The sequence below is a fragment of the Eretmochelys imbricata genome, chromosome 4, assembly GCF_965152235.1.
Source record: "Eretmochelys imbricata isolate rEreImb1 chromosome 4, rEreImb1.hap1, whole genome shotgun sequence".
Lineage (NCBI taxonomy): Eukaryota > Metazoa > Chordata > Testudines > Cheloniidae > Eretmochelys > Eretmochelys imbricata.
In genome coordinates, this window is record NC_135575.1 from 72,632,394 (window position 1) to 72,656,547 (window position 24,154).

General features: G+C 41.5%; 1 protein-coding gene across 1 annotated transcript in view; it reads right to left on the reverse strand.

Moving 5' to 3' along the window:
* Window positions 1-24,154, reverse strand: part of SH3RF1 (SH3 domain containing ring finger 1) — a 154,404-nt gene that overhangs the window by 22,055 nt on the left and 108,195 nt on the right. Inside the window, exons 6-11 of the mRNA XM_077814509.1 lie at window positions 21,377-21,531; window positions 17,283-17,453; window positions 16,837-17,096; window positions 10,095-10,100; window positions 6,000-6,352; window positions 2,697-3,037 (exon numbers count right to left, since the gene is read on the reverse strand). Coding sequence (XP_077670635.1) covers window positions 2,697-3,037; window positions 6,000-6,352; window positions 10,095-10,100; window positions 16,837-17,096; window positions 17,283-17,453; window positions 21,377-21,531 — 1,286 coding nt within the window. The remainder of the gene's footprint in view (window positions 1-2,696; window positions 3,038-5,999; window positions 6,353-10,094; window positions 10,101-16,836; window positions 17,097-17,282; window positions 17,454-21,376; window positions 21,532-24,154) is intronic.

Here is a 24,154-nt window from a genome sequence, read left to right on the forward strand (position 1 = left end):
TAATCTCTAAGGTGCCACAAGTACTCCTTTTCTTTGTACTAAACTACACCATCTGAATAAACAAAGTGAGTACAACAGGAATTGAACTGCTAAGTCACTTGCTAGAACAAGAGCAAGGGAAGTTCCAGCTACTGTCACTGGCGGTAAGAAGGAACTGAGGGGATGGCGGGTCGGCAGGACTCTATATTGGGTGCCATGAAGGCGCGATTCCAGGTGGCACCCAGGCTGACCCTACAGTTGCTGCTAGGGGAAAAATCTTCTGGCTACTGTGCACATGCGCATTCACACACCTAATTGGAATCAACGTGAACAAACACTCGAAGAAGTAATCTCATTTCTGTCACTTCCTTCCCAGGGACAGCTAGGGATGCCAAAGCAAGAAGGGTTGTCTGCAAACCCTCACCATGTATGTTTGATTTGGTTTGATGCCAAGTGAGCTGATCCACTTACTCTTTATGAATACAATCTTTAATTTCTCTCTCTAATTGTACAGTTGGTTTTTTTTTTAAAACTATTTCTTTCTGTAGGGTAGATGGGAAAAGTTTCCTGGCGTAATGAAAGTGTATAGTCTTAGTGTATGTGAAAGCTATGGGCGTACCTGGGAGTTTATTACTGTGCCTTTAAGCAAAGCACGTCTATTGGGAAATCTGATTAAAACATAAATAGTAACATTTTCAAAAAGGAGTCTAAGTCCCATTTATCAAAAGTGACTATGGCTATATCTACACTAGACATGTTACCACAGCACAACTACGTCACCGTAGACACTTGCTACAGCAATGGAAGGGGTTTGTCCAGCGGTGTAGTTAATCACCCCCTCAAGAGGCAGTAGATAAATTGACAGAAACATTCTTCCATTGACCTAGAGGAGTCTACATTAGGCTTTGCAATGGCTTAACTATGTCTCTCGAGTGTGAATTTTTCATACCTCTGAGCTATGTAGATATGTTGACCTAAGTTTTAGGCATAGACCTGGTCTGAGGCACTTAGGAGCATAACTTCGTAATGCAGACCAGGCCTGAGTCTCACTGAAAGTCTTGGGCACTTCTGATAATTTTACCCCAAAGCCTGGGTCAGAGCAGGAAGAATTTTGTTTCTTTTTAAAACACCTTGGCACCTGGGACTGGAACTGTAAACCAGAAGGAAGTATGATCTTGCTGGATATTTCACTGGGTATTTTGGTTTTGTTTGTTTTATCTTCAAGAATACATTTTCTTCCTTCTTTGTGAAACATGTTATTGCTTCAACAATTTAGTTCTCTCCAGTCATCCAGTTCTCCTCACAAGACAGCAATTTACCTACTTCATGGAGGGTTTAGGAAGTTTAATTAAAGCTTGTCAAATACTCTGAAGACTTCAAGTGCAATGTAAGTGATGAATTCTTATGAAATAGCGAACAAGTACCTGGCCTATAGCAATGGAAATATCTGACTAGAGCAGCCACAGAAAGGGAGGAATTAACCCTTCGAAAGAAGGGACAATGAGAAACCAGTGTAAAGGTTCACAAAAAGAAAAGGAGTACTTGTGGCACCTTAGAGACTAACCAATTTATTTGAGGATAAGCTTTCATCGGATGAAACTTCATTTAAAGTACATTTGATGAAAGATAAATGTATGATTGGGAGGGGCATGGGTTTGGGATAGCAGTTTAGTCTGGTACCAATTATAGAATGAGAGTACATAAGATTAGAAACGATCTTTCTAAAATGCATTATTATGCCTGCATGTAGTGAATTACAGGATCAGGTCAAAGCTTAAAACTATACACAGACAGTGAAGCATCTACTATCAAACATGAATTATTTCCCTCAATATTGGCTAACACCACTGGAGTTTGCATTAAGACAAGTGTTCATTTCTAGAACTATTAATCAAATAGTGCAAAGGAGAAGATACCCTATGTCACTGGTGCAATATTAGCACAAATAGTGTGGGGAAAATAAAAATGGACAGTATTCTAGCACTGGAATAGCCTCTACTCACTTCATAGCCATTGGGTAATATTGAGACCCCAGAAGTGTGAAGCTATGGGGGTACATTGTGGTAAAGTGGTGAGCATCAATTAAGAATGACAGGGATTCAGAGTAACTAGCAAGGATTTTCAGAATCTAGATAGTTTTGTGCATTTTTGGAGCTACTGCCCAGAGGAAGAGATTCAGAGTAGTAGGACATTAGGGCAATGGTAATACCTTGCAACAGCTTATTAACAAGTTTCCAGTTTAAGTCTATTCACAAGCAAGGACCTGAAACCGCAAAGACTTATACTGAACTTGATGCACTATTAATAATGGGACTATTCATGGTGATAAAGTTAACCATATACGTAAGTTATCTGTCAAGGTTTTTATACTTTGCCCTCCACTATAGTATCTGAGTGCTTACAGGTCCCAGAATCTTTAAATAATGTAAAGGAAGTAAATATATATATAAGTATGAGAGCTGGTTGATAAACTGAGAAAAAAATATCAAGAATTTTTTTTTTTAAAAAACATCATTGGAATTTTTTAAAAAAATCAAAACATTATGAGTGGCTTTATAGTTCATTAAAAATCCAGAAAAAAAATCATGAAAACTGTCAAATTTTTTTGTTAAAAATTTTCAAAATGTAATCAAAATTTTGAATAATTTCTGCCAGCTCTAATAAATATTGTTGAATGATGCCGGTTTGTCTCAGTTTAGCCACATGCAATGATTTACCTTTCACAAACAACAGGCCTGGATTCATTCTGGACAGGGCCCAATGAGGAACATGGCTGCCGAGGGGGCGGTGCTATAGGAATACTGGAATCCAAAGAACTTGTTTTCCGATGCAGAGTCTCCTGTGCTAGTGCTGCTGCAGAGACTTCATTGTCCACAGGACAGGATCCAGCTCTGCCATGGCTGACAGCTGATGGAACCTCAGGCCCTACTGCGCCCTGCAGGGCCATCTCTGCAGCTGCTTGCTCAACCTCCAGAGTTGGTGATGATGGAGGTGACACTCGGGGCTTGCGTTTGGTAGATGCTCCAGAAAGCAACTTGAGCAAACCTTTTTTTTCTTTCTGTTAAGCAAAAATAAAGAGTGTAAATTAAAGTCATTTTAAAACAAGAGATATTTGGCAGACAATGAAGAGCTGAAATAAATTTTTTTAAAATACATGGTCACTTTGATCTCAGAGGACTGCGTTAACAAGGACAGATACTTTGAGACCTCCACAAAGTAATCATTTTGATTAAGTCTAGCAAACTAAGTAGTGTTATAAATTATTTCCATTAAATAAATGCCCTTGGCTGCAAAAGTTACTAGAGAAAGAAATGTCTTTTTCTAATTTCTGCTGTAAGAATACAGTACTAGTAGTTTTTTTAGTAACCAAAAAAGAAAAACACTTCTGCTGCAAAGGAATGTATGCACCTTCCTTCACTCAAGCAGGACCACCAATGGGCTAAACTCCTTCACTTATCTGAGAAAATGAACCCAGCCAAGTGATTGCCTTAAACGCCAACCACTATGCTTCAAAAGAGAGTTTACAGGGTGGAGAAGTCAGCTGAGGGCTCTTTAAGAGATAGCCATTAGAGGTTGAGAGTTTTGGTCAGAGGGGAGGATCCTGGGAAAGAGGAGACATTCCTCTGATACTGAGCAGGGAGGATAATCTGCACCACAGCCTGTGGTTTGGACGAGTGCCTCCAATTTTTCCTCCATTATTCCCCACAAAGGAGATCTTGAATGGTTAGCAGAATTTTGCCAGGAGGGGAATTGTTTGTGTTTTGTGTCCTTGTTACAAGGGAGAACTGTAACCATTCTTTTTACCTGCTCAGACAGAAACCCCCGAAGACTACAGAATCATAGAAATGTAGGGTTAGAAAGGACCTCAAGAAGTCATCAAGTGCAGCTTCTTGCACTGAGGCAGGGCCAAATAAACCTAGACCATCCCTGACAGGTGTTTGTCCAATCGGTTCTTACAGAATCTCCAATTATGGGGAGTCCACAACCTCCCTTGGCAGTCTATTCTAGATCTTAACTACCCTTAGAGTTAGAAAGTTTTCCTAAAATCTAACCTAAATCTCTCTTGCTGTAGATTAAGACCATTACTTCAGGTCCTATGTTCAATGGACATGGAAAACAATTGATTACTATCCTCTTTATAACAACCCTTAATATATCTGAAGACTAACAGGTCCCCCCTCAGTCTTTTTTTTAACAAAAATAAACATGCCCCTTTTTTTAAACTTTCTTGATTGGTCAGGTTTTCTAAACCTTTTCTCATATTGTTGCTCTCCTCTGGACTCTCTCCAATTTGTCCACATCTTTCCTAAGTGTGCCACTCAGAACTGGACACAGTACTCCAGCTGAGGTTTACCAGGGCCAAGCAAAGTGAGACAATTACCTCCCATGTCTTAAATACGACACTCCGGTTACTGGACCAACTTCTGTTGGTGAGAGAGACAAGTTTTTGAGCTTACACAGAGCTCTTCTTTAGGTCTGGGACACTAAGTCAAAATGTCATTGCCAAATATAAGGTTTGAACAGACTGTTTAGCATTTGTAATAAACACAACATGGCTACAACAACACTTTATACAGCACTCTTGTTAATACACACCAGAACGAAGTTAGCCATTTTTGCAACTACATGGCATTGTAGACTCGTTCAATTTGTGATCCACTATAACCCCCAGAGCCTTTTCAGCACTGATTTGTTCAAACCACTTTTGCATTTCTTCCTTTTTTAAAGAGTCTGGCAGTGATCTTCTTACATAAACCCTTTGACTGAATAAGTTTAGGTATGTATGAGAGAACTCCCAAAACAGTAGATGCTCAATAAAACTTCAGCCTAAAAGACATTTCAGCCTAATCTCAGTTTGCTGCAAATGAAGTAATAACATGAATGCACAGTACCGGGCACCTCAATTTAAAGGTGAACAACAAAAATGATTAAGAGTAGCAGAGATTAGCCTGTGGGGAAATATTACAATAACTACTTATGTATAGCTTGACAAAGCAGTGACTGTGAGGGAAAAGTTACAAGACAAATGTCTACAAGTGTTTAACCTAGGAGTTAAAGAAAGTGGTCAAAAGGGGTATAAACTACAAATAATATACTACAGTTAAAAACCAAAGGAAAATGTCATATATTTTTCCTCAAATGCAGCCTAATAGCAAGATCAAATAGGCAGGAAGAACCACTCCATGGAGAAAGGTGAAAGCTTGAGTTTAAAATTGAAAGTGGTACTGGAGAACACTGCAAGGAGCAAATTGTGCACGGGGAAGAAAATGGATTAATTGAGACTCTACTAAACACAGAATCTGGAAGAGAGCCGTGCTTCTACAACTGACATTTTAGTTCACGATCTTTTTCTTGTTCAACAGAAATATCCTGAAATTAAACTTTTCATAAATGTCAATTTTCTCATTTAAGGTATTAACATAATGAGGGAAATGATCTTTATTTTTTTTTGCCATAAAATATTAAACTCTTTCTGACTTATTTTTTTAAGGAAATTGTACACACTAAATACATATTGATTTTCATTAAATATTAACTTTATTTTATTAGACTAAATAATTTATGTTCTCATAAATTTGTGTTTACAGGCTCACCTATCAACTTACAGAGGCCGACTGATTAGAGCTGCTGACCATGCAAGAGTCCCCTGAAGCATCCAGGAATCAGGTTACAGCTCCAGAAAGAAACACATGAAATATAAAGAATTCCAACAACAGAGCAACTGATCCCTCTGACCTGCAGCAATTCTCTTTCCTAATCCTGCTGGACTCTGTATCCTACTCTTTATCCCATCACACCTCTGCTCCAATATGCACCCACCACCCTAAATTATTCTCACAAGTATGGACTTGCCCTAACATACAGTTATTCAAATGAATGCCCAACTTGCTCAATCTTCCATAAAAGCCCACTGTATGTTACTGTTAAATCATACGAAGACATGAATGTAAGTCTATTTAAAAAGTTCACGTGATAGAAGTGAGACACTGCCTGGGATGCAAATATAATGCCATGCCCACCTTGTTATCCTTGTCTGGTTTACTGACTGCAGTATTCCCACCAGCTGCTAAAGCATTTTCAGGAGAAGCAGGAGCCCCAAGGTGAACACTCACAGCTCTCCCACTCATGTCTCCATCTAAAGATGCAGAGGTGATGCTGGAAGAGTTTAAAGAAGCTGCTGCACAAGCTAGTGGAACATTTGATCGGCTGATATTCACAGGAGTGACGTAAGCAGCAGCATTTGAAAGCTGAGGCTGGAGCTGCTGGGAAGCAACAGAATGGTGGGGGATGATCACAGCTGCAGGAATGAGGCATGCTGAACTCTGAGCCTGTATCGGCATCACTGCTGCTGTAGGTCTTTCTTGGCTGTGTACTGCAACGAAGATACGGGGAGGAAATGTGAAAGGAAGTATCATTATCAAAGACATATACACACTGAGACATTAGTCACAGTGATATAACAACTTATTAAAAAAAAAGCTTCCCTCCCACCATCACCCCTCCAGTCATGAAAACTGTAATAGTATATGTGGGTGTTATGACACAGCATCTCAACATTAGATTTACCAAACCAGAACAGAGAAAAAAAATTACCTGTACTGAGACTGTTGTTCTTAAAGACGTGGGTGCAGATATATATTCCACTCACGTGTGTATGGGCCCAGCATATCAAAGCCTGAGAGCTTTGCCTAGAAGTAATCGTCAGGGCAGCACACGTGCCTTCTGGTGCCTCTTGGCGCCTCCCATCGCTATTTAAGGTCAGCGCCACCCTGACCTCCTCAGTTCCTTTGCACCAAAATCCCAGACACAAGATTCCAACACAGAAGGGAGAGAGAGTGGGTCATGGAATACGTTTGCACCCACATCTCAAAGAACAACAGTTATAGTACAGGTAAGTAAGTGCTTTTTCTTCTTCAAGTGGTTGATGATGTGTATTCCACTCAGGTGACTCTCAAGCAGAAACACCAGGAGGTTGGGTTTGGAGTATACTTAAAAATGACTGTAGAACTGCTTTTCCAAACCTTGTACCTGATCTAGACGCAGTTATAATAGCAGAGTGTGTGATGAAAGTATGAAGTGAAGACCAGGTGGCAGCCCTGAAAATGTCCAATACAGATGTGTCATTGAGAAATGCAACTGAAGTTGCTTTGGCCCTGCTCAAATGAGCACAAGTCTCTGTGATGGTGTGGCCTGAGCTACCCCATAGGCCACTGTAAATGCAAGAAATAATCCACCTGGAGATCATCTGTGCAGAAATCACTTAACCTCTCATCCAATCCACACAGGACACAAAAAGATGAGGTGATGAACTGAATGGTTTAGTCCTCTACACATAGAACTCCAAGGATCATCTCACATCCAGCAAATGAAGATGCTGTTCATCTGCATTTGAATGAGGCTTAGGAAAAAAATATAGGTAAGTATATTTGCTTAAGGTAAAAGAGTGAAACCACTTTAGACAAAAATTTGGGTTGTGGTCTTAAGGCTAACTTGTCTTTGAAAAACTGTGTATAGGGCAGCCCTGCCGTTAGGGTCTGCAGTTCACTTACTCTCCTTGTGGATGTTATGGCAATAAGAAAGTCTGCCTTTTGACAAAGGAAGGAGAGAGAACAAGTTGCTAAAGGCTCAGATGGAGGTCCCATGAGCGAAGCCAGCACAGTGTTAAGCTCCCACAAAGGAACCATTTCTTTACAGGTGGGAAAAGATAAACAACTCATTTTAGAAATCTAACTACCAGGGAAAGAGAAAAAATTGAATTCCCTTGGATTGGAGGGTGGAATGCAAAACCACTGCTTAGTGGACCTTCACTGAGCTGACAGACAGTCTTGAGGACTTAAGATGTAACAAGTAATTCAAAATGAATGTGGGCTAGCATCGGCTGGACTCCTTGAGCTAGTGCTCAAACTGAAAATGCTTCCGCTTGGAAAACAGGTAGATCTAGTAGAGGGTTTTTTATTATTAAGTAGGACTCATTGAACTGTGTCTGAACATCTTCCTTCCTTCTCATCTAACCATATAGCATCCAAGAGGATGCATCAGTAAGTCAGAAAGAAGGGGAAGAGACCTGGGAGACTGAACGGATAGACTTTTAAGGTCAGAAAACCAACATTGTCTTGGCCAAGCTGGTGCAACAAGAATCAGGTTGGTATGATCTATCTTCAGTCTGAGAATTACTTGAGAGATGAGAGGGACTGGGAGGGAAGCATACATCAGGGCTGATCTCCAATTCCAATCACAGATGTCAGTTAAAGATCTTGGATTGAGACTTGATCTGGAACAAAACTGATGGCACTTCTTGTTGTCCCTTGTAGCAAACAGATCAGGCAGACAGAAAGTCCCATTCTCTGAAGATGCAGCTCCAAATGCTGCTCTTCAGAGACCACTTATGATTCTGGGAGAAATTCCTGCTGAGGGGATCAGCCAACTGATTCTGAGCCCCCAGTAAGTGTGTGGCTGGATAAGTGATGTCTTCTTTGATGCAAAAGAGTCAAAACTATATTGCTTCCTAACAGTGCTGGTTGAAGCAGGCTCCTCCCTGCTTGTTCACATAATACATTGTGGTGGTATTGTCCATAAGCAGGTGAACCACTGTGCCCTTGATCTGAGCTCGAAAGGTCCAGCATGCATTGTAAATTGCTCAAACTCCAGGATGTTTATATGAAGGGAGCTTCCTATTTTGTCCACAAACCCTAACCTTTCAAAGTCTCTCGATGTGCTCCCCAACCTAATGTGGAGCCATAAGTAACTATAGTCCTGGTCAGTGCAGGCTGGGCAAATGAAACACCTTCATATGCATTGCTGTGATGTGCTCACCACTCTAGGGACTCAACGAGCGCCAGTGGCACTCAGACAGGCTTGTCCAACGACTGACAACATGGGAAACAGACCAACTTCAGCAAGTATTGAAGAGAATGAAGATGCAATCTCACATGTTGTACTACTGCAGCCATACGATCTAGTAACAACAGACAAACACGAACAGTAGTTGAAGCATGAGACCGGAGGGACAGACATAGGTGACGAATTGTCTGAAAACAACAGTTTGGTAGAAAAGTCCTTAAACTCAGAGTCCAGTAGGGTCCCAGTGATTATCGATTATTTCTGCTGGAATTAATACTGACTTCCTTTTGTTCAAAATCAACCCCAGTAAATCAAAGAGATGAAGTGTGAACTGGGCAGGAATGAGGACTAATGCAGTGTTCCAGGCTTCAGCTAGGCTATGCCTACTGTGAGGAGAGGCAGAGGCAAACCTTAAATTTTTAAACTTTACGAAGGAAAACCCAGAAATTCGTTAAGAACATAAATAATATGAAGTAACATCAAATACTTACTTATGAGAATAATAAACTGTAAATTACCAACACAATAAAATAAATTTGTCAATACCATGCTGTGTCCCCCGAGAAGGAATCGTCTACTTCTCTCCCTGGCTGCAAAGTCTGAATTCACCTCTCATGTCCCAACTTCACCTCTCTCCAGCCTGGCAATGCTTCTTCATTTGACACTACAAAGAGCCAGACCACTTTCCAACAGGCTTACCTGTGAATGAGAGTTCTTCACCTGGACCTACCCATTGACCTACTGCACCCAAACTGCATTCCCTCTGTTAGCGTCCCAGTGGTCAATCTCACTGTTCATACACCCTGGGCCCCTTGTCGCCCGGCTCCTTGGTCCTGGCCCTTCCAGGTCCTGCTTCCTCTAACACAGCTTCCTCTGGCAAATCCCCTTTTTACCCAGCGCTGCTCTCTTTTAGCCTCCTTCTTCTTTAATTGTCTTTCAGCTGCTTCTATGGCACTTCCTGAGCCTCCTCCCCAGCTTGAGCTGCCATCTCATTGGCTGTCTCTCTTGCCAGAATAGAATTCTGTGCTGCTGCATCATAGCTGCAGGCCCTAATACTACCCATCTTGGTTGAAACTGGAGCAGGTGCTAGTGCTAGGGCCAGGGTTACTACACTTGCGCTTCAGACTTGTGCCTCAGTAACCAATCATCCAGGTAAGGAAAGACATGAATTCTCATCCTGCTGAGAGAGGCTGCCACTACTGTCATGCATTTGATGAACACACGTGGGGCTGATGATAGGCCAAAGGGAAGAACTGTGTATTGATAATATTGACATGCTACTACAAATCTCAGAAACTTCCTGTTGCTTGGGAAAACTGCCACAAGAAAGTAGGCATCCTAAAGACTGATGGCAGCAAACCAGTCATATGCTAATGTGGGGACAATTATAGCCAAGGTTTGAATCTGATATCTGATGTATGTGTTGAGGCCTTGAAGATCCAGAATGGGTCTCACCTCTCCCTTTGACTTAGGGATCTAGAAGTAATGAGAATAGAAGCCCTTTCCCTGATTCTGAAGGGGAACTTCCTCTATAGCTTGTGAAACAAAGAGTCTGGATCTGCAGGAGCAGTGACTTATGAGAGGGGTCTTTGAAAAAAAGATGGGGTAGGGTGGTGGGAGGTGGGGATAGACAAAAATTGGATGGCATAACCCAATCCAAAGTGTTTAAGACCCACTTGTACATGGTTATTGGTTCCCAAGCACTGTAGGAGTGGGAGAGCCTGCCCCCAAATGGAGGAAATATCATGGGGATAATCACAACAGGAATGCTGTCCTCAACAGGAGAGTCAAGTTGATTGCATGCCCAAAGCTGATGGAGAATGGGCAGGTAGATTGAAATTTGAATCAGAAGACCTTCTCGTTTGTGAGTTATTTCTCTTCCTAGAAAAGTCCTGCTGTCTAGCCAGATAAGCTGACTGCCAGAAATACTACTGCTATTGTTGCTGATCTCCATACTGGCATGTCTGACACTGGGTATAAACTCCCATTGAACATAAAGTAGCCTGAGTGTCTCTGAAAGAATGTAATGTATGCAGGTTACTTACCTGTAACTGGAAGGTCTTTGAGATGTGTGGTCCTTATCTGTATTCCACATGTGGGTATGCATGTGTACCATATACCCAAATCCAGAAATTCTAACAAGCAGTGTCCGCTGGCCTACAAATGCACAGTAGATTTCGTGTTCCCAACCAAGGGCACAAGAGGTAGTGTGAGCCATTGTCTCTCCAGTTCTTCTTATGACCACAAATCCAATGGGATCCGAAACAGAGGGGATAGAGGGAAGGTAATGGAACACAGACAGGGACCATAAATCTCAAAGAAGTTCCAGCTACAGATAAATAACCTCAATTTCTTCTTCGAGTATTGGTGCCTATGTGTATTCCACACATGGGTGATTGACAAGCAATGCTCAGACTGAAGGGCCATGTGAGGAAGCTTGCAGTACTGCAGTTCCCACTGGTGCATCCTCAATATGCACATAATGTCTAGCAAATGTGTGGATGGCACTTCAAGTAGCTGGTCTGCATATATCTACTATGGTACATCCTGCAGGGATGCTATAGAGATGGCATGTGTCCTCCTGTGTTAGGAGAAGGTATATGGGCTCATCTGTATCACTTTATGATACACCCACTTAGAGATTCTCTGAGAGGATATTGCTTGACTTTGCAGCCTTTCTGCTACGGTGAGAAAGTCCTGATTTTCTGATAGGTTTGGTCGTTGGCAGATAGAAAACCAGGGCATATCTGAGGTTGAGGGAAGAAAGTATTTTCTCTTCAGCAGAAATGTGGGATTTTGGGAAAAGGACAGATTAATGGATACTTTGGTTAGCTTGGAATTCAGAAATAACCTTGGGCAAGAATTTAGGACAGAGATGAAGGGATATCTTTTCCTTGTGGAAAAAGTGTGCCAGGAGGGTCTGCCATGAGGGTTCCCAAATCACTCACTCTCCTGGATGAAGTGATAGCAACTAAAAATGCAACTTACATGGACAGCTGGGAGATGGAGCATGTCACCGATCGTTCACACAATGTTCTGGTGAGTGTTGACAGGATGAAATTGAAGTCCCGCTGAGATGTAGGTATGAACACTGGTGGAAAGGTCCTGAGTAGGCCCTTCATGAATCTTACTGTTTTTGGGGTGTGTCTGTGTGAAGACAGAACATCCATCCACTGGAGGGAGGAAGGCACTAATCGCTGTGAGATGGACCCACAGTGAGCTAATGGAAAAGCCTGAGTTTTTAAGAGACAGGAGATCATCTAAAATGACCAGAATATTTGCAATGCCTGGAGAAGGCTCATTACGCTGCATCTAGATAGAGAAACATCTCCATTAAGTTAGATAGTAGGTCCTAGTTGAACCTTTCCTACTTTGGGAAAGGATAGCTTGAATGGGTGTCAAACAAGAGCATTCTACTTCTGATGCACAACCAAACACCAGGCCATGAGATAGAGCGAGTCCAGATTGGGGTGTCTGATTCTCTCTCAACCTCCCTGAGATTTGAGAAGGGGCAACTCCTGACTGGGGTGGTGGTGACATTTTCATGGAAATAGGTACCAGGGGTCCGTAGGGAAGTCACAGCTGGAGGGGTAGCATCCAGATCTCATTGACTTCCTGTTAGAGCTCGGTTCTCTCCAAGGAGATGGAGGAGTGGCCAGAAATTCTGACTCATCCAAGCCCGAAAACTGCTCCCCTTCCAATGGTGGGGCCATTGGCACCAGAGCATGCCTGCCCAATGGTTGGAGATGAGATAGTTCCTGAGACATCGAAGTAGTATTATCTTCTCATCTCGTAATGTCCCTTAGGAGGGCCGGGCTGGAAAGGATGGGAGACTGCACTGCACATAAGGAAGGAAGATATCCTTTGGTGTAGTATATGTCTCTGTATGTCCCAGTGTCTGGAGTGGGGTTGGGGGGTTCCGATGGTCAGAACCAATGGTTCCAGCATGTCTTGAGAGCTAGTGTGGTCCTTAGATGAGCGAGCCAGTACTGACAAGTCCAGACCTTCACTCTTAAACAGAACTGGCAGATGATGGTCCTTGTATTATGGAGCTGGCATCACCAACAGAATCAGAGTTTTCTTTTTGCATGCTGTACCCTCCAATTTAGAGGTTTTCAGCAGTGCTGGTCCCTTAGGAACCACACACAAAGGCTCACCTGACTTTGATGGGCTCATGAAGGGATTGTGTTTCTTGTGGACAGTACAGGACAGGGTTCTGTCCTTGTGACCATGAGAGTGTACTGTACTCTCATGGGAAGCCTTAGGTAAAGAGTCCTTGTGCTTAGGAGCTACAGACTCTGCTCCTAAGCTCATGCTTGGAGGGTACAGCATGTCTATTGGGTCCCATGTATGGGGTGGGTGGTTTTCCTTGCCCAGTTCAGAGTGGGGCCTCAGCCTTCTTCATAAGGTGTTTCCTTAGACAAAGCTCACAACCTTTGTGTGTTCTTGGTGGAAACAAGACACAAATACTGCACTTACTAGAGATATGCGTCTCATCCATGCCACAGAAGTAACATTGGTGATTGTTGCTCTCAGAGAAGAAGTGAGGGCAAGAGATACAATTCTTCAACCCCAGGACTCTGGGTATAGTCCAGTGGACACAGAGATTTTCACTCAGGACATCTGGCAGTAAGAAGGAACTGGCGAGGCATCGGACCGCATTGCCTCTTATGTCCTTGGTAGGGAGCATGAGGAGATCTACTGAATTTCTGGACGTGGGCGCATGGCACAGATGCGTATGTATATGTGGAATAAACACAGGGACCAGGGCTCTGAGAACTCATTGGTTTTCTCATAAAACAAAAAACTGATCTTCAAAGGGTAAGTCCTCTATGCTTTGTTGGACCTCAGGAACTTTGCCAAAGCTCTTCTCATTGTTGTAGCTGAGGCCATAATCCTAGAAGTGGCACACACCACATCCAGTGCTGACTGTAGTGACATCTTTGCCACTAGATGGCCTTCTGCAATGAAAGCTTTAAACAATTCCCTGGAGGATTTCTAGCAGCTTATCCATAATTTTGGATATAGCCTCCTAATTACAAAATTATATTTTGATAATAGCACTTGCTGATTAGAAATGTGCATTTGTAAAGACACGGTTGAATTAATTTTCCTTCCCATTAAATCTAACCTCTTTGTCTTTAGGCATGGACTTATACCTCCTCTGTCACAGCCTCTCACTTGATGCTGTAATGACAAGAGAGGTAGGGACTGAGTGTGAGTGAAAGCACTTGAAACCCTGCAGAGGGACATAATACCTCTCATCAGTACACTTCGTTGTGGGCAGCAAGGGAGTTAGGGTATGCCAAAAAGTCTTTGTACGTTCCAAAAGCACTTCATTTACAGCGAGAGAGCTACCCTCCCTGTAACAGACAGCTGGAGAAGGTCCACCAACTTACGGATGTTCTCCTGAACAAACTCAGCCTGAATGCCCTAGGCTGTAACCATTCGCCTCAGGAGATCTTGAATGACTTAAAATCCTCTGGCACAGGAGAAGATGAATCCAGCATTGTGGAATCACTCCATGAGGCGAAAAAGGAAGAGAAGATAATCAGATCTCCGGCAGCAACACCTGCCCCTGTAAAATTGGTTCAGGCTGAACTAGTTCAGAGGGAGCAACCTCAGTCTCTCTGCAGAGTAGGGGGAGAGGGAGACTCAAGAAGGGAGACTACCAAAGGGACTGGTGACCTTATCCTGGACTTCGCAGATGATCAGAACTTTGCAGATTGAGAAACATCCCAAGGGTTCCAAAGAGGCTACTGAGGATAAGGATATGGCATTGGTGGCCAGTAGGAATTGAGCCAAGAGCCCCTTTCCCTACTGCTGGAATAGTGCCGATCTCAGTACCGATGGTGATCCCCAGGAAGTCTCAAAGATTTTTGAGAATGGTACTTGGAAGGGAAAGGAGAGGTGGAAGATGTCTCCAAGCTCAATCTCGAAGAACCTTCCAAGTAGCCTGGTGGCAATGGAGGAGCCACTTCAGGCGGAGCAAGCAAACATCCAGCCTCTTCTGAAGCCCAATATGCAGGCCACATTGGTGCCAACATTAAGGTAGCTGGCATCTTAGATACCGGTTGAGGCATTGCACTTATGCTTGGCAATGGAATGGACTTTGGTACTGAAGTTGAGGCTGGTACCAATACATCAGGCGTGGTCTACACCGAAAACATAGTCAGTACTGAAGACAGTATCTGCCTCGATGAGCTCCTAGGTACCAAAGAAAAGGCTGAACTCAGCTCTGCATGCTGAGTTTTAAATGGTACTGAAACAGTGCTGGCACAGGGAATACTCTGCAACCAATCCAGCCAGTGCTGAGTGTACAAAAGAAACCACCACAGCTAAGTCCCCCTGAATTAATGGAGAGTCAGGAACAGAAAGGCAGAGTGAGTCTGACGCTGCCAGATATGCCAGTGGAACGGAAACAGTCAGTGCTGACATCACCAGATTCAATGGATGTCCCACAGACGATGCCGGAATCAACAATACAGTGTCCAATCATCTTGGTACCAAAGAGCAGGTAGATAGCCCAACTCTGTCCTGTATTCTGAAGGAATCCCTGTGCCAGCCTCTACTCCTTTTAGTAGATGAGAAGGAATCTCTCCAAGCTCTGGAGTGGCTCTGATCTGTTTTGAGAGTCCTTCTACTCAGAGGACCAGAGAAAGGAGAACAATTTCTCTTTCTCCGCAGAGAGGAATCAGAATCTGGCCATGGAACAACAACCTGTGCCGGTTCCAAAGTTCTCTGAGGGGCTGGACAATCAGTGGATGCACCCTGCTCCAAAACAGGCCTCATGCCTGGCTCCATAAGGTGTTGCTTAAGTGCAAGTCTCTAGCCTGCATTCTCTTTCTGAATGACTTACAAATGGGGCACTTTTCTTTAATGTGCCCTTCTGCAAGACACAAACACAGAGTGTGGGGTCACTATTAGGGGTAGCCACCCCACATAATGGGCAGTGTTTCAAACCTGGTAAGGGCATCAAACCAGGCTAAATCCTACTTAACTGAGGAACTGAGAGGAGTCAAGGTGGCACTGCCCTTAAATAGCCACGGGAGGGGCTACGAGGGGCCGGAAGGCATGCATGCTGCCCCTAAGGGTACTGCTAGGCAAAGTTCTCTGGCCTTGGCATGCTAGAGATTTGCACACCTGAGTGGAATACACATCTGCAACCACTTGAAGAAGAACTAATCCAAGCCTGGTACTTTGCCACTCGCATTGGCCAACATCTGAAACTTCATAGGAAGACTAATAACTCTGCACCTAGCAAAGCTCTACATGAAATAGTCACATATAGATTGAACAAACCTAGCCACAGTGCAGTCCTCCTAGTGGAGTGTGGCTTCCTTCCCTCAGTGTTCTGGACCTTGATGTTCAGATAGACTTTTGAGGTTGGTTCACTTTCTCCTCAAATACCAATCTGCTCTAGTATTTCTGCTACTAGTGACATTTTTAGGTTGCTTATTGGGACCTCTTTGCAACACCATGGAACCACAGCCTCTAGTACTTGATTCCCCTGATCCCCACTTCTCGCAATTTGGGCAGACTGAGTCAACACTGTAGAAATTCGCTCTTACCTGGCTAAGACAGACATGATTCACAAATCTGATACAGCTCTCCAAACACAGAAGAGCACCTAGGGTAGGAGCCAGATGTCTTTTCTCTCACTTAGGAAAGGAAGAGTCACTAAATTATATGTACACTTTAATAGACCATCTCTGCCTCCCTACCCCCCGATATCTACTGGAGTACCATGAAAGCTTCAACAAGGAAGTTTAGGAGAGACAGGGCCTGGCCTGGACTTTGCAGCATCAAAAATATTTTTATTACATTGGATAGCTTTTTCTGCCTTGCATTCAGATGAGAAAAATGAGTCACTCAGCAATTTCAGAAAGGTGTATTAGAGTTTAGGAAATTATCTGTCTCTAAAAAAAAAATCAATCCACATTATCTGACTGATCTCTTGCATCAATGAATTTCACAGACTGACTATGTTCGGTGTGAAGCACAAGTTCTTTTTACCTGTTCTAACAGCACTGCGAGCCTGGTTGACTGTCATTTGCCCCGACATGTGCATAAGAACCTTGGTTTGTGGACTAGTTTGGATATGTGCCGCAGAAACCACAGCGGTTGGGACCACATTGGAATGGACGGTCAGGCCATTCCCCTGAAGTTTCTGTGATGTTCCACCAGCAGTGGAAGGGCTGACCATGGTCATCACTCGTCCTGTCTGGCCAGCAGTAGACATGGGGACTTTTGCTTGCAAAGCACTTGTCACCGTCCTGCCAAAATTAAAAAGTCCTTTGATTCAGTTATTTTTTAAAAACCCAAAACATAAGTAGTTACTAAAAGGCAATGCTCTTCATATCATTAGCTGGTTTTACGGTTAAGTATAACAAACAAATCAATGTGAACAACTAGAAAAAAAGTAAACTATTCAGATATTTGCTTAAAAAAAGAAATCATACCTTGTGACTGGTGCCACATAATTGCCAGGGAAAACACCAATCTTGCTTGTATACATGGAGGTTCCTTTGAACCAGCCATCTTGACAACGTTCAAACACTAAAAACATCTCCCCCTTTCGCAGTTCCAGTTCATCCTCTTTTCGAGGACTGTATGGATATATGGCAATATACCTAGAAGAAAGGAAAGCACATGAATCTGTTTATCTAATGTTTAAACTAAGGCTGTCAATTAATCAAAGTTAACTGAAGCAATTAACTTAAAACAAATTAACTCAATTAAAAAAATTAATTGTGATTAATTGCAGTTTTAATCGCACTGTTAAACAATAATAGAATATCAACTGAAATTTATTATAAATATTTTGGATGTTTTTCTACATTTTCAAAAATATTTATTTCAATTACAACCCAGAATATAAAGTGTACATTGCTCACTTTTTTTAAAATCAATATTTGCACTGTATAAAACAAAAGAAATAATATTTCTGTGCAACTTACAAATGTAGATTTTTGTTGTTACATAACCACATTCAAAAACAAAACAGTGTAAAACTTCAGAGCCTACAAGTCCACTCAGTCCTACTTCTTCAGCCAATCGCTTAGACAAACAAGTTTGTTTACCTTTATAGGAGATAATGCTGCCCGCTTCTTATTTACAATGTCACCTGAAAGTGAGAACGGGCATTCGTTCGCATGGCACTTTTGTAGTTGGTGTTGCATGGTATTTACGGGCCAAATATGCTAAACATTCATATGCCCCTTCATGCTTTGGCCACCATTCCAGATTGTTGGGCCACACATAGAACTTAGTCTTGACATGCTTGTACATATGCCAAGTCCCATACCAGTCTATGGCTCATCCGGGCACATTAAAATAGAACCAGAGGTCCTTGTTGCTAGGCTGGCTGAAGTACCTAAGGCTTATGGGCAGGATCTTACATTTGTGACTGAACTCCTTGTGGGAGAACTGTATGTGTATGTGGGGAGAATGTTCTGTGGTTGTATCCGCATTCTTCCATATATTTTGTGTTATGGCAGTCTCGGATGACGACCCAGCACATGTTCATTTTAAGAACACTTTCACTGCAGATTTGACATAACACAAGAAAAGAACCAATGTGAGATTTCTAAAGATAGCTATAGCACTTGACCCAAGATTTAAGAATTTGAAGTGCCTTCCAAAATCTGAGAGGGGCGAGGTATGGAAAATGCTTTCAGAAGTCTTAACAGAGCAATACTCCGATGCAGAAACTCCAGAATCCGAACCACCAAAAAAGAAAATCAACCTTCTGTTGGTGGCATCTGACCCAGATGACGAAAATGGATGTGCGTCAATCCACACTGCTTTGGATCATTATCGAGCGGAACATGAAGTATGTGGATAAAACAGAGCAGGACACATACAATTCTCCCCCCACGGAGCTCAGTCACAAATTTAATTAATGCATTATTTTTTTAACAAGCATCATCAGCATGGAAGCACGTCCTTTGGAATGGTGGTCGAAGCATAAAGAGGGATACAAATGTTTAGCATATCTGAAATGTAAATACCTTGCAACACCAACTACAAAAGTGCCATGTGAATGCCAGTTTTCACTTTCAGGTGACACTGTAAACAAGAAGTGGGCAGCATTCTCACCCATAAATGTAAACAAACTTGTTTGTCTGAGCAATTGGCTGAAAAGTAGGACTGAGTGGACTTGTAGGCTCTAAAGTTTTACACTGTTTTGTTTTTTAATGTAATTATGTAACAACAAAAACATACATTTGTAAGTTGCATTTCCATGATAAAGAGATTGCACTACAGTACTTGTATGAGGTGAATTGAAAAATACTATTTCTTTTATCTTTTTTACAGCGCAAATATTTGTAATAAAAAATAATAATACAAAGTGAGCATTGTAGACTTTGTATTCTGTATTGTAATTGAAATAAATACATTGGAAAATGTAGAAAATACCCCAAAATATTTAAATAAATGCTACTGTATTATTATTTAACAGTGTGATTAAAACTGTGATTTCTGTGTTTTTTTAATCTCACAATTAATGTTTTTAATTGTTTCACAGCCTTAGTTTAAACATAAAAAGGTACACAATCACTTTCTTCTACTTTCCTGACTGGGTAAGAGTTCAAAGTGAAGGGCAACAATTAAAGACTACAGCATGACAGGTGCTGGGATATCATAACCCCAAGAAGTGCTCAGGCCATCTAATGACACACCACCAGCATCTTGTAGCAACTATAAAAAACAGCGCTATTAAGGGAAAAATATTATGTTAAATTTTTAATCAGTTATTGTGTGTTCCTTGTTAGTGTATGTTATTAAAATTACTGTACATTAGAAATTAACTGAAAATACTAACTGTAAATTTTGTTATTTACTGTAGTTTCTTTTTCTGGGTTTCCCTAGCCATTAAATCCTTCTCCATGCCTTCCCCCACCACTTCTTTTCCTTTCCATGAGTATTTATACTTGGGAATGAAAGACCAGATTCAGAAATAAACAAAATACTTCTGATTCAACTTTTTCTTTTTAAATCAGAGAACTGGGTCCCTACAGTGCAACTGAAGTGCTGGAGGGAGATGTGCTATGTTGCTGGAAACTGATGCCTACAAACAGAGTAGCTGCTGTTTCACTTTTAAAACCCACTTGTTTTCCTCCTAAGAAGCTACAGCTTAATGTAGTAACTCTGGAATCATGACTGGGGGAAGAAGTAGGGAGGAGTATCAGTTTTGTCCTCTCCTGTTCTGTTTCTTTTTTAAAAGATATATTTAACAACTTCCAAACTTAGCTTTTCAAAAATAAAAATAAAACAGATACGTCTACAGTTCTGTATTAGATATTATTAGGGACATTTCCCAGTAGTGTAGGATTTCTAATTGCCACTTTAGAGTGGGAGAAACTGTCTGCTCACCACCTTTCTTCTACACTCTGCACCAGGATAAAATGAAGAGCAAGCTTTTTTTGTTTTTGTTTTTTACTTTAAAATATATGTGTTTATATCAGACCCCTGGGAAATAACATCTACAAATAAGTTATAGCATTTTTCAAAAATACAAAAGCCCCCTTTTGAAAAAGGGCCCATCACTGCATACACTGGCTGGGAAGTCAACAAATCTTTCCACTCTCATTCTCAGGGGTAGGAAAAAGAGGGGAAGGAGAAAAAGAGGCTTTACAAAATGTTGTCAGTGTGGGCAAAATTGGTCCTAGGTGCACTGATTAAAGGAAGCGGGTATTTTTGTCCCCTTCCCTCCTATATCAAACATTTACTGCTTCCACCTGTCCAGCAATTTGTGCAGTCCCCCACCTACATAATCTACTTTCCCAGATTGCTCATACAATGTAATTTTCAGGAAGAGAAATGCTGTCAGGACCACAGGTTATATATTAAATATTTTTCACCTGGCAATATTACTCCCATTTGCTTGTATTACAAGAGTGAGGACATAACACTAGCTAGCAGCTTTCTGTCTTCATTCCAAACTGCCATCCACTAATTAACTTAACTGTAGAATCCTCAGTCGAACTGCACTTGCAACCTGCACAGGCAGCCTGACAATGAGATGCTAATATAACATGCCAAACAAGATACAACGCTTTCTGTGTCCTAGCATAAATTATTCTACATGGGGATGGTCTTTTGATTCCTTTTATAGTAGATGACACTGAAGGAACTCACTCAGGACATTGCCACTTGTTAATTAGATAGTCCTCATCCCTAACTCAAGGAAGAAAAGTACATTCCCTCTCTACATGATGAATATTCCATATATTTGTACTTTATTCACATAATATAATGCAGCAGCATGCTATTATATTTACCTATGCTATAAATAGCTTTCAGCATGAAGACTGTTAGGGGAGATCACGTATCAACTCCACTGTGTTGCTTTTGTTTTCTAATTATAAGCACTGCTTTCTGGGAATTTTAGCAGGACTCAAGCCAGCTGGTGAGTCATGAACATGTACCAATTTATATCTGACATGACCTGTCTTACTGTATTTTCTTCTCCTCTTTCCCCTTCCCTTCACACCTCCCTTCTGCCCACTTCCCAAACTGACAACTGGTAACACATTTCAATTTCACTTACACACTTGGTCGAGACTGTGGCCGTAAATGTGCTGTTTGGTCAGTTGATCCTGATGCAGGCCTTTGTATTACTCCTGGAGAAGGCAGCCCTGAAGATGTTGAAGCAATGATTGTGGCAGACAAAAGAGGTGGTGGCGGAAGGGGGGGATTCATATTCTAGTATTAAAAGAATAAAAAGAGCAAGAGAAAATACAGTGTGTTAAGATACTGAAAAAAAATCTTTAACAGTAAATTAGTTGAGCACAGCATTCTACCATCGGTTGATAAGACATAACTAGACAACTAGGTTTGTCTCTCTTTTTCCAGTTTAAGATCTTGAATTCACTAGAGCCAGTTTAGGAAACACACAAGTAATTTCCCAGCACAGGGGAAGCTGAAAGTGTTGTTTCTAATTATAACAAACAACATTTTCATGAGAATTCTTAACAAGAATCCAGAAGCCTTCCAAGAGGTAGGTTTTACATCCTACTGTTGAATAGACTTCAATCCCTGGTTGTTTTTGTAGCCTGAAGCTGAAACACAATATACAATTCAGCTGCAGTGCACCCAAAACCACTCCTAGTAGAAAATTCCCTTTGATGTGTGGGCTACAAAAAGCAAGAACAATAGCAGACCACAGTCACTGTGCTATTGTTGCCATTTTCATTTATTCTTTTATTTAGAAGTGCCAGCTTTTGAAATTCAGTATTATCAAGACTGGTAATCTTTAACAAGCACACCAGTGAAAAGCTGCAGTTCCCTTACAGGCAGATCCTAACGGGGGTTCTGCCTACAGGATTCCATTCCTTTTGAAAATCAATAGAGTAATTGTTACCTTCTGATCTATAAAACCTCAGATAATTCTTTAGGAGCCTGTGTACTGACACTCCTGGGAAAACAGGCTCACAATGGGGGACTGCCCCCCCCCAAACCCTCTTTGAACCATCCCATGTAAGAACTGAATACAACCCCCCCAGTATGTGATACAGAAAGCATAAACTATTTTCACTTATCAACTCTACTGTAAAGCAATCCCTTAATTTCTAAACAAATTTCTGAACCATTTCATTTTTCAGAGTAACAGCCGTGTTAGTCTGTATTCGCAAAAAGAAAAGGAGTACTTGTGGCACCTTAGAGACTAACCAGTTTATTTGAGCATGAGCTTTCGTGAGCTACAGCTCACTTCATCAGATACATACCGTGGAAACTGCAGCAGACTTTATATATACACAGAGAATATGAAACAATACCTCCTCCCACCCCACTGTCCCGCTGGCAATAGCTTATCCAAAGTAATCGTCAGGTTAGGCCATTTCCAGCACAAATCCAGGTTTTCTCACCCTCCACCCCCCCACACAAATTCACTCTCCTGCTGGTGATAGCCCATCCAAAGTGACAACTCTTTACACAATGTGCATGATAATGAAGTTAGGCCATTTCCTGCACAAATCCAGGTTCTCTCACTCCCTCACCCCCCTCCAAAAACCCACCCCCCATACACACACAGACTCACTCTCCTGCTGGTAATAGCTCGTCCAAACTGACCACTCTCCAGGTTTAAATCCAAGTTAAACCAGAACATCTGGGGGGGGGGGGGGGGAAGGAAAAAACAAGAGGAAATAGGCTACCTTGCATAATGACTTAGCCACTCCCAGTCTCTATTTAAGCCTAAATTAATAGTATCCAATTTGCAAATGAATTCCAATTCAGCAGTTTCTCGCTGGAGTCTGGATTTGAAGTTTTTTTGTTTTAAGATAGCGACCTTCATGTCTGTGATTGCGTGACCAGAGAGATTGAAGTGTTCTCCGACTGGTTTATGAATGTTATAATTCTTGACATCTGATTTGTGTCCATTTATTCTTTTACGTAGAGACTGTCCAGTTTGACCAATGTACATGGCAGAGGGGCATTGCTGGCACATGATGGCATAAATCACATTGGTGGATGTGCAGGTGAACGAGCCTCATTGTTCATTCAGCTTTGAAGACCCCAAATTAAAAATATACATTGACAAAATGTATTGTATACCTGTCTGTTCCAATACATCAGCACATAAATATAAATTGCGACCATGACATTCAGAATTCAAATTACATTCAAGCAGATTTTTTGTCTGAACACTGATTTGTTAAGTTTTTTCTTTCACATGTTTCTAAGTAAATATTCATACAAGATGCTGTAGCAACACACACAGTGAGCTTACCACCATACTGCATTCAATGTATTAATAAAAGACAGCTTCATAAAATGCAATCTTGCACTTTCAGAATTCAGTAATGAACTATATGTTCATGGTTTTCAAAACCTAGCAGAAATGGTCACACATCAACCAGCCTTATAAGCACAATATAATGAAAATGTATTCCTCAAAAATGCTTAATAATGGTGTGATCAGTAAGGTAAGATGGGAAACAGCTATACCTTATTTTCATTTAAATCTTCTTCTGATTATAGATACAGCCTTGTGATTTCAAAATAAATCAACTGTACCCAATACAGAACGTACATGACCTCCCAGAAGAATGTAACGTGCTATGCTAGTAACAGCTATATACATTGGCCAGATAATATCCATTTAGGATTCTAGACCAGTGAAACAAAAAGAAACCCAAGGTTTTAAAAAATGTTTGGCATTGGATAACAACACTATCAAAACTACTTTATATTATTTTTGTTGACAACGTTATTTATAGTCCAATTATATAAAGGACAGGAGATCATTTGGAATTTACAAATTCAGTTACTTTCTTAACACTTGAACTGTAACATCCACAGATGTTACAATACCACTGTATGGAAT